Here is a 12,120-nt window from a genome sequence, read left to right as displayed (position 1 = left end):
CTCAAGCTGTCAGGTTGGATGGGGAGCGTCGCTGCATAGCGATTTTCTGGTTTCTCCAGAGATGTTCGATCGGGTTCAAGTCCGGGCTCTGGCTGGGCAACTCAAGGACATTGAGACTTTTCCCGAAGCCACTCTTGGCTGTGTGGTTGGCTGTGTGGCTGTGTGGTTAGGGTTGTTGTCCTGTTGGAAGGTGAACCTTCGCCCCAGTCATTATGTCATCTACCTACATTATATACAGTTGAAGTCGGATGTTTACGTACACCTCAGCCAAATACATTTAAACTCAGTTTCACAATTCCTGACATTTATTCCAAGTAAAAAGTCCCTGTCTTAGGTCAGTTAGGATCACCACTTTATTTTAGAATGTGAAATGTCAGAATAATAGTAGAGAGAATTATTTATTTCAGCATTCATTTCTTTCATCACATTCCCAGTGGGTCAGAAGTTAACATACACTTAATTAGGATTCGGTAGCATTGCCTTTAAATTGTTTAACTTGGGTCAAACGTTTTGGGTAGCCTCCCACAAGCTTCCCACAATAAGTTGGGTGAATTTTGTCCCATTCCTCCTGACAGAGCTGATGTAACAGAGTCAGGTTTGTAGGCCTCCTTGCTCGAACACGCTTATTCAGTTCTGCCCACACATTTTCTATAGGATTGAGGTCAGGGTTTTGTGATGGCCACTCCAATACCTTGACTTTGTTGTCCTTAACTTCTTATGGCTGGGGGCGCTATTTTCACATTCGGATGAAAAGCGTGCCCAGAGTAAATTGCCTGCTACTCAGGCCCAGAAGCTAAGACATGCATATTATTATTAGATTTGGATAGAAAACACTCTGAAGTTTCTAAAACTGTTTGAATGTCTGTGAGTATAATAGAAATCATATGGCAGGCAAAAACCTGAGAAAAAAATCCAACCAGGAAGTGGGAAATCTGAGGTTTGTACGTTTGCCTATCCAATACACAGTGTCTATGGGGTCATATTGCACTTCATAAGGCTTCCACTACATGTCAACAGTCTTAAGAACCTTGTTTCAGGCTTCTACTGTGAAGGGGGAGAGAATAAGAGCTGTTTGACTAAGGGGTCTGGCAGAAGGCCATGAGCCAAGTCAGGCGCGCGGCCGTGAGAGCGAGCTCTGTTCCTTTTCATTTCTAAAGTTAAAGGAATTGTCCGGTTGAAACATTATTGAAGATTTAAAATAAAAACATCCTAAAGATTGATTCTATACATCGTTTGACATGTTTCTACGAGCTGTAATAGAACTTTGACTTTTCGTCTGGACTTAGTGCTCGCACCTTGTGAATTTGGATTTGTGAACTAAACGCGAACAAAAAGGAGGTATTTGGACATAAATGATGGACTTTATTGAAACAAAACAAACATTTATTGTGGAACTGGGATTCCTGGGAGTGCATTCCGATGAAGATCAAAGGTAAGTGAATATTTATAATCCTATTTCTGACTTCTGTTGACTCCACAACATGGCGGGTATCTGTTTGGCTTGTTTTGGTCTCTGAGCGCTGTACTCAGATTATTTCATGGTGTGCTTTCGCTGTAAAGCTTTTTTGAAATCTGACACAGCGATTGCATTAAGAAGAAGTATATCTTTATTAAGCCATTTTGGCACAACTTTGGAATTATGCTTGGGATCATTGCCCATTTGGAAGACCCATTTGTGACCAAGCTTTAACTTCCTGACTGATGTCTTGAGACGTTGCTTCAATATATCCACATAATTTTCATCCCTCATGATGCCATATATTTTGTGAAGTGCACCAGTCCCTCCTGCAGCAAAGCACCCCCACAACATGATGCTGCCACCCCCGTGCTTCACGTTTGGGATGGTGTTCTTCAGCTTGCAAGCATCACCCTTTTTCCTCCAAACATAATGATGGTCATTATGGCCAAACAGTTTGATTTTTGTTTCATCAGACCAGAGGACATTTCTCCAAAAAGCATGATCTTTGTCCCCATCTGCAGTTGCAAACCGTAGTCTGGCTTTTTTATGGCCGTTTTGGAGCAGTGGCTTCTTCCTTGCTGAGCGGCCTTTCAGGTTATGTCGATGTCGGACTCGTTTAACTGTGGAAATAGATACTTTTGTACCCGTTTCCTCCAGCATCTTCACAAGGGAATTTGCTGTTGTTCTGGGATTGATTTGCACTTTTTCGCACTAAAGTACGTTAATCTCTAGGAGACAGAACGCATCTCCTTCCTGAGCTGTATGACGGCTGCGTGGTCCCATGGTGGTTATTATACTTGTGTACTATTGTTTTACAGATGAACGTGGTACCTTCAGACATTTGGAAATTGTTCCCAAGGATAAACCAGACTTGTGGAAGTCTGCAATTGTTTTTCTGAGGTCTTGGCTGATTTCAAAGTAGGCCTTGAAATTAATCCACAGGTACACCTCCAATTGACTGAAATTATGTCAATTAGCCTATCAGAAGCTTCTAAAGCCATGACACCCTTTTATGGAATTTTCCAAGCTGTTTAAAGGCACAGTCAACTTAGTGTATGTAAACATCTGACCCACTGGAATTGTGATACAGTGAATTATAAGTGAAATAATCTGTCTGTAAACAATTGTTGGAAAAATGACTGGTGTCATGCACAAAGTAGATGTCCTAACTGACTTGCCAAAACTATAGCTTGTTAACAAGAAATTTGTGGAGTGATTGAAAAACCAGTTTTAATGACTCCAACCTAAGTGTATGTAAACTTCCGACTTCAACTGTAGATTCCCTTGCTCGTGCGTGGTTCGGACGGACCAGTCAGCACCATCTGCAGTGCCTCTACTCAAATGACTCTCACCAAACACACACACGCCATACGTTGCTGCTACTATTATATTTGTTCCTGCTGCTCAGCCACTTTACCCCTGATTGTATGCATACAACTACCTCGTCTATCACTATCGTTATTGATATTGTTCGTGTACATACTGTATATTTTATTTATATTTACACCATCTATTTCTGATATTGCTACTATGCAAGTAACCTTTGGCTGTACCGTTTACACCTTCTGTAGAGACCCATCCACTTTGCAAGACTTAGCAAAATATTGATATATAAAATGAATATTGACATGTGTGGTCGTAACATGATTTTGTGACATACCACACAGACTCACTAAAGACAAATGTATTGTTTGTAAATTATGTCTGAGTGTTGGAGTGTGCCCCTGGCTAACTGTCAATAAAAAATAAAAATAGGGCAGTCTGGTTTAAGGAATTTGAAATGATTTATACTTTTGATACTTAAGTACATACTTAAGTATTTTTAAAACCACATACTTTTAGACTTTTACTCAAGTAGTATTTTACTGGGTGACTTAGTTTTACTTCAGTAATTTTCTAATAAAGTATCTCTACATCTGGACACTTTCTGTTTACCTGGAATTTTTCCTTATTGTAGGCTACTACCACTTTTAGTCTTAATCTTTACTACTCTACTCACTGCTTAGCACATGACCTCATATGTGAATCCTTAAAGAGATGGGTGGGGCTGGCTTAAGAGGGTGTGAACAATGCTGAATGGGTGTAAACAAAGGAGAGCTGTCAAGTAGGTACCAAAACATTCAAAGGCCCTTTCCTCAAAAGTGAGTTCACAAGTTCATCAACTTTCAAAGCAGAATTACTTTCCCATTGTTCCTCAAAAATGCAGTGTATGATATACCATTTTGCAGCTCTGAGTATACTTTTCACCAATGTAAAAAAATAATATTATATTTACATTTTTGCTACATAAGACCGAATCCAGGTGGTGAGTCACATATGAACAATTTCTTCACAACAATGCAATGCATTGTTTTACATCCAGCTTTAATTCCACTGGCATGAACAGCAAGCAACTACAATTGATACAGCGCTTCTGGTTTTGTTCGTTTCAATAGACGCATTAGATCTGAATGCATTACTTTTAACTGTGATTGACAAAACTTTGAATGTTAGAGCTTTTGCTGGTAAACTACCACTGTCCATGACGATGTTAGTTAACGTAACTGTATAGCCGATTAAACTCAACTCCACGATTTAGGATGGAGTTTGGGCAAACTGGAGCTCCATCACATAAAACAAACAATTATTTATCATAAACTACTGATTTCAGCACCCAAAGAATAGCCCGCAATTACACAAGTCATTGTTCTGTGTAATTGCGGGCTATTCTTTGGGTACTGAAATCAGCACCTACAGTAAAGAGCTCCACTTTGGAGCTCGATTTCGCCGCCCACATTAGTCGTCGCTCAACTGGCATCGTAGCTACTGTGTTGCTTTCTCTCGTCGATGTGTCAGTGCTACCCAGCCGTAGCCAACAAGTTACCGCAACTGTCTACTACGGATTTTCAAGTCAGTCCAACTAATGCTTACCTAAATCCTTGTAAAGACAGATAGTGGTTGGGTTTGATAGTATGATAGATGTCAAACGTAGCTAAACTTCAACCCCGTATGCATGCAACTGCACGATACACAAAAATAACATTGCGAGAAACAGACAGCGCTGTACTATATGGCGGGTCTATCACTTGCACTGGGGCATCTTTGATATGGCTAACGATAACTAGCTAGCTGGCAGGGCCTTATTTGGAGATGGCTTTGCCTTGAAACGGAGGGCAGAGGACGAGAGTTTTTTAAATGTTGAAAACAGCGTAGCTTGAAAGAGGGACTCAGTTCTATCAGTGTTAAAATTGGAAGTAACGCCCTTACCTGTTGATTTTTTGGGCGAATGCGCGGCGCTCAGCCATGACTGTAAACGCTGATGTGCTCGGGTCCCAGACTTTCCGCTGCTTCCTCCCAAGGCAAAAAAAAATGAGTCTGGAATAGCTACCGTAAAGGTCATAAAGCAGGCGCACGTGAACACACCCTGCCACAAGTCAGACAGACTGTTTTTGTATGACACCAAACACTTCATTAGCCTAAAGCCAGTTTCAAAATGCAATTTGGCACGTATTTGCTGTTGAATAAAATTACATTTTCAAATAGTTATTTCAAATCTAACTCTCAGCCTCCAACTGCTCTTAAATGCAAGTAAAACTAAATGCATGCTCTTCAACCAATCACTGCCCGCACCTGCTCGCCCGTCCAGCATCACTACTCTGGATGGTTCTGACTTAGAATATGTGGACAACTACAAATACCAATGTGTCTGGCTAGACTGTAAACTCTCCTTCCAGACACACATTAAGCATCTCCAATCCAAAATTAAATCTAGAATCAGCTTTCTATTCCGCAACAAAGCCTCCTTCACTCACGCCGCCAAACTTACCCTAGTAAAACTGACTATTCTACCAATCCTCGACTTTGGCGATGCCAGCAACAAAATAGCTTCCAATACTCTACTCAGCAAACTGGATGCAGTCTATCACAGTGCCATCCGTTTTGTCACCAAAGCCCCATATACTACCCACCACTGCGACCTGTATGCTCTCGTTGGCTGGCCCTCACTACATATCCGTCGCCAAACCCACTGGCTCCAGGTCATCTATAAGTCTTGCTAGGTAAAGCTCCGCCTTATCTCAGCTCACTGGTCACGATAACAACACCCACCCATAGCACGCGCTCCAGCAGGTATATCTCACTGGTCATCCCCAAAGCCAACACCTACTTTGTCTGCCTTTCCTTCCAGTTCTCTGTTGCCAGTCACTGGAACGAATTGCAAAAATCGCTGAAGCTGGAGACTTATATTTCCCTCACTAACTTGAAACATCAGCTATCTGAGCAGCTAACCGATCGCTGCAGCTGTATATAGTCCATCTATAAATAGCCCCACCCAATCTACCTACCTCCTCCCCATATAGATTTTATTTACTTTTCTGCTCTTTTGCACACCAGTATCACTACTTGCACATCATCATCTGCTCATTAATCACTCCAGTGTTAATCTGCTAAATTGTAATTACTTCGCTACTATGGCCTATTTATTGCCTTCCTCCTCACGCCATTTGCACACACTGTATATAGACTTTCTTTTTTTCTATTGTGTTATTGACTGTACGCTTGTTTATTCCATGTGTAACTCTGTGTTGTTGTTCGTGTCGCACTGCTTTGCTTTATCTTGGCCAGGTCGAAGTTGTAAATGAGAACTTGCTTACCTGGTTAAATAAAGGTAAAGAAATATATATATATATACAGATAAGCATGAGACAGTATGCGCAGGAAATGTGGTTGAAACCATGTTTGGATTTTGTTTTGCCTGGGTAAGTGGCCACATGGGCTGATCGGAAAGAGCGAGTGGGGGGGGGGGGGGTGATGTTTCTGAAACTGGGTGTACAGTATGGAAGAGTAATGTTGAGAACTGAGTTGGAATGTATAGCGGTTGAAGTGTGGCGTGTCCAGTGCAGAATTACAGTACTTAACTTTTACAACCACAGATTAGTCTGCATAAAAGATGGATGCCCAACAAGATTTCACATTGGGTGAGCAACTATGTCATGCATTATCTGGCATCGGGGGATCTGGCCAGAAGAGAGGATTGGGATTTAATGGACCGGTATACTGTACAATTGGGAGCGACCATTTCCCAATTCTGAGCTGGTTTGGCCGGAAACTGTTGGAAGTGGATGAAAGACATTGACCCCTGGACTTTGAAAAAGCTTGATGGGAGGAATTTGCAGAGAAATGTGCAGAATGTTTCAGTGAGGTTCACAGTGACTGATCTGTTGAAGAATGGAATGAATTCCTGCGTTCAATGATAATTCAAGCTTCTGTGCTTACTATCCCACAGAGAATGCCCCTAGGACACAGAGGAACAAGGATTGTGATGCTGCAGTTCGTGCTAGAAATTTGGCATACAGGACCCTGAGGCAACATACATTGGAGGGTTCAGCGGTGGAGTATTAAAGCTACGGGAGGTGGGGAAGGTCATTAAGGGAGCTAAGTGGGAGTGTTGGAGAAATATTGCGGGAAATTGGGGGCCGATACACCAGTGGGGGAAGTGTGGGCAGTGATTGGCGAATGTCGGAAAGTTACAGACGGATGGGTATGCCGGTGTTGGAGGATGGAGAAGAGATCACTGTAAATTATAAAGATAAAGATGACTTACTTGTATGTGTCAAAACGTTTCAGGCTATCCACCAGTGGGGTAAAGTACTTAAGAAAAATATTTTTAAGTACTACTTAAGTAGTTTTTTGGGGTATCTGTACTTTTTTGACAACTTTCACTTTTACTCCACTACATTCCTAAAGAAAATAATGTACTTTTTACTCCATACATTTTTCCTGACACCCAAAAGTACTTGTTACATTTTGAATGCTTAGCAGGACAGGAAAATTGTCTAATTCACTCACACACTTATCAAGAGAATATCCCTGGTCATCCCTACTACCTCTGATCTGGCATACTCACTAAACACAAATGCTTCGTTTGTGATTGTGTTGAACTGTGCCCCTGGCTATCCGTAAATTAAAGAAACAAGAACATTGTGTTGTCTGGTTTGCTTAGTATAAGAAATGTTCAATTATTTATACTTTTACTTTTGATACTTAAGTACATTTAAAACAAAATACTTTTAGACTTTACTCAAGTGGTATTTTACTGGGTGACTTTCACTTTTACTTGAGTCATTTTCTTTTAAGGTATCTTTTACTTTTACTCAATATGAAAATTGGGTACTTTTTCCACCACTGCTATCCACAGTGTACTGTAGATAACGTACTGTAGATAATATTGACCCGGGCAACCAACTTGTTGATTTGGTACTGGAGGAGGTATTGGAATTATTGAATACATTATGGGAGGAGGGGACGTTACCAGCAGCGTGGAAACATGCCATAGTTCCAATCGTGAAACCGGGAAAAAAAGCATCCCACCCGGGCTCATACCGACCCATAGAGTTGACCTCTGTACTGTGTAAAGTAATGGAAAGAATGGTCACAGACAAATGAGTACATATGTGTGAGAGTGTAGGTCTCTTTTCTCCGTACCAGAGCGGATTAATCATGGACTCGGTGCTAGCACTGAACTGTGATATAAAGAAGGCGATGGCCAACAAGGAGGAAGTGGTGGCGTTATTACTGGAAAAGGCATACGACATGCTCTGGAAAGGGGGACTGCTGCTGAGGCTGCATGATGCTGGGGTGCGGGGTCACCTGTTTAATTGGATCCAGGATTGTGCAACTGGGTCCTAGATTTGTGCAACTGGGTCCTAGACTTCCTGACAGGCACCCAGGTGGTGAAGGTAGGCAACATCACCTCTGCCACGCCGATCCTTAACACGGGGGCCCCACAGGGGTGCGTGCTCAGCCCCCTCCTGCACTCCCTGTTCACCCATGACTGCATGGTCATGCATGTCTCCAACTCCAAAATCTCCAACATGTCTCCAAAAGTTTGCTGATGGCGTAACAATGGTAGGCATGATTACCAACAACGGCAATACCGCCTACAGGGAGGAGGGGAGAGCACTGTAAGAGTGGTGGCAGGAATATAATCTCAACTTCAACAAAACGAAGGTGCTGATCGTGGACTACAGGAGACAGCAGAGAGAGCACGCCGCCATCCACATCGATGGGGCTGCAGTGGAGAACGTCAAAAGCTCTCAAGTTCCTTGTGTGTACACATTACTAAGTACCTGAAATGGTCCCTCCACACCAACAGCGTGGTTAAGAAGGCACAACAGCGCCTCTTCAGCCTTGGGAGGCTGAAAACATTTATGTTGGCCCCTAAGACCTTCACGAACTACCACAGATGCACCATCAAGAGTATTCTGTTAGCCTGTCACGACAACTGCTCCGCCCGCAACCACAATGCTCTCCAGAGGGTGTTGCAGTACACCCAACGCATCACCGGGGGCACACTGCCTGACCTCCAGGACAATTTACAGCTCACGATGTCATAGGAAGGCCAAGAAGATCATCAAAGACCTCAGCCTCCCAAGCTACAACCTGTTCACCCCGCTACCATCTAGAAGGGGGAGACAGTACAGGTGCAGCAAAGATGGGACCGAGAGACTGATAAACAGCTTCTATCTTCAGGCCATCAGACTGTTAAACAGTCACCACTAGCTGGCCTCCACCCAGTACCTTGCCTTGAACATTAGTCACTGTTACTAGCAAATCTGTGTATGCGACCAATAAACATTTATTTTATTTTATTTCTTGAAGAGCCGGACTATCCAGGTCAGAGTTGGTGGGGCCTATTCTGAGTCAGTGGAGATAGGAAATGGGACACTCCAGGGAAGTGTAATTCATCCAGTTTTGTTTAATATAATGGTGAATGACATGTTCCAGGATGTCGGGCCTGGTGTTGGCCTCTTCCTGTTTGCAGATGATGGGGCCAGGTCAGGCTCCAGGATGGCATGCCTGAGGGGGGCATTTTATAAGTCCATGGGGGGCACGACCACACTGAACAAAAATATAAATGCAACATGCAACAATTTCAAAGATTTTGCTGAGTTACAGTTCAAAGAAGGAAATCAGTCAATTTAAATAAATTCAATAGGCCCTAATCTATAGATTTCACATGACTGGGCAGGGGCGAAGCCATGGGTGGGCCAAGGAGGGAATAGGCTCATTCACTTTGAAACCAGGCCCACACCACTGAGGATCCAAGCCCAGCCAATCAGAATGAGTTTTTCACCACAAAAGGGCTTTATTACAGACATGGTATGGTAACATGTGGTCTGTAGTTATGAGCACTGCTGGATGTACTGCCAAATTATCCATGGCAACAGCTCTGTTGGACAATCCTGCAGTCAGCATGCCAATTGCACACTCCCTCAAAACTTGACACATCTGTGGCATTGTGTTGTGTGACAAAATTGCGTTTGCAAAGCAGAAATGCTCACTAACAGGATGTAAACAAATTTGTGCAAAAAAAGTGAAAGAGTTAAAGAATATTTTTTTGCATCTGGAAAATTTCTGGGATTTTATTTCAGCTAATGAAACAGGGGAACACCACTTTACATGTTGCGTTTATATTTTTGTTCAGTAATAGTATTTCTTTAGAGCCCTAATAAAACAAGGTAGATTGTTCCTACTGCTGTTCAAGTCTACAAAAATTCATCTGAAATGTAGCTGTACACTTCAACTACCTTTGTTTTATATAATAACACAAGAAAGATGTGTGCCTCACTACCACTCAAATAGGGAATGGTGGCCCTGCACTTTCCTGCCTGTCCGTTCTGTAGGCTACTTCGGTTTTATAGTGGAGCATGTGCTTATGTGCAGCGGAGAAATAAATATAAGAACTCCATTTACTCCATGCTTCAACCACTGTTTGAGGAGCATGCTCTTGCTGCCCGAACACGTGATATTGCACCCAAAGTCTGTATGCCATGGGCTGTCCAACCTTTTCCTGCAGCTACCCAGTGCTTAATGTGGGAAATCAAGTGAAATCTGTTCCGGAACATCCCATAGTAAAATGTTTTCGCAAACAAAACATATTTCACTAAATGGTTGACAGATTGTCTGCGCAATCGAGAAGGAAATAAAGGAGAGTGAGGAGGAGATGGAAGAAAGATGGCGGAGGTGGATGCGAAGTGGAGTTCGAATCAAGCAGCGGGTTGATCAAAGTTGGTAATGTTCTGAATGAACAACAGTAGTATCGAAAAACTGGAACAAAAAAGGAAATTGTCTAAAATTGAAGTGGAGGATACGTGTATGAATGATAATGAGTCGCTTCTTGTTGGGATGCGTTTGTTGAGTAAGGATACATGTGGGAGACCCTTTTGAGGTGTTGACAATAAGCGCTGGGAAAAGTGGAGTCCGTCAGAGTGACCAGGATTGGTCTTATTTTCATTAATTGTATTTCTGAAGAACAGAGGAAGATTTCAGTGAGAGTCAAAAGAATCCGGACAACAGAAGTTTCGTGTTTTGAACTTCGGAGTAGAGCACCCGTCAAAGGAGTCATCTCAGGGGTGACGACGGATGTTCAGGTTAAATACCTGAGGAGAATTCCTGGTGTGGTTGGTGCCTGGCGTCTGACCCGCTGGGTGAATGGAGAAAAAGAAGAAAGTCTGTCAGTCCTGTTGCTTTTTTATAAAGAGCAAATATATATGCATATGAAGCTTGGTTATATATGATACGCTGTAAGAGCTTTCGCCCCCAAAACCATTGCAGTGTACGAATTGTAAAGTTTCAAGTGTGTGCAGACGGACAGAGTATACTGAAGAACGGTGTGTAGAAGGACAATGGTGTTATAATTGTGGTGGGGGTCATGATCCGAAGTTCCTGGAGTGCCCTGTAAGGGTGAAGGAGATTGAGGTGGCAAAGGTTAGAGCGGTCAATCGAATCTCTTATGCGAAGGCGATTTAAAAGTATTGAGAAAACAAGTAATACTAGCTAACATGTGGTAGTGGACGCACCACAGTCTATAGTAAATGTTTGCTGGAAGTCAAAAGATACCATGTGTGTTTAAAAGGTGGATTTTGTGGCGCTCATTGCCACAGTTACAAAATGTACGACACAAGTCTCAAAGAAGTCTAAGAAACTGGACATTATTGTGGCTGCGGCAGAAAAGTTTTTGGGACTTAAGGATTTTACATCTGAAGACTTGAAAGCAGTACTGCCGCCAGAAGACCCTCCCTCCTAGGTTTGAGTTGAACGTGTGTAGGGATCAGAGCTGTTATATTCTTTTACAGAAAAGGTATTTCTTTATTTTAGTGGTTCGGTAGTTTTTTTGTCTTTAAGTTCTTGGAATCCGGTTTCCATCCCGCACCGTCGGTGGCGGATGCACATTAATTAGTGCAATCGACAATATGCCATAGAAAAAGAAGAGACGAGGAAATGGAAACGCATGGTGGTAAGATATTCTGTATAGCTAAAGGTAATTAAATAATTATGAAAATATAAAAAAATAACTTTTACTAGGCTACTTAAAATACAAATACACATTCACTAATTGTAGGCTAACTGGCTATTGTAAATATAAAAACAAGAAAATAGTTTGATATGGTTTGCTTAATATAAGGATTTTGAAAGGATTTATACTTTTACTTTTGATACTTAAGTATATTTGATCAATTACATGTAATTTTAATACTTAACTATATTTAAAATCAAATACTTTTACAATTTAACTCAAGTAGTATTTTACTGGGTGACTTTTACTTTTACTCGAGTCATTTTCTGTTCAGGTATCTTTACTTTTACTCAAGTACGAAAATTTGGGAATTTTTTCAACCACT

The 12,120-nt window shown here is 41.9% G+C and overlaps 1 protein-coding gene across 1 annotated transcript in view; it reads right to left on the bottom strand.

Annotated features, from left to right (window-relative positions):
- The window catches only part of LOC129855528 (dedicator of cytokinesis protein 7-like), a 95,801-nt gene extending 90,963 nt beyond the window's left edge, over positions 1–4,838 (bottom strand). The window contains 2 exon segments of the mRNA XM_055923292.1: positions 4,706–4,769; positions 4,772–4,838. Of these exon segments, the coding sequence (XP_055779267.1) occupies positions 4,706–4,769; positions 4,772–4,838 (131 nt within the window).
- Between the last annotated feature and the right edge of the window lie 7,282 nt (positions 4,839–12,120).

Source organism: Salvelinus fontinalis, chromosome 5 (genome assembly GCF_029448725.1).
Source record: "Salvelinus fontinalis isolate EN_2023a chromosome 5, ASM2944872v1, whole genome shotgun sequence".
Taxonomy (NCBI): Eukaryota; Metazoa; Chordata; class Actinopteri; order Salmoniformes; family Salmonidae; genus Salvelinus; species Salvelinus fontinalis.
This window is presented reverse-complemented; position numbering and strand designations above follow the sequence as displayed.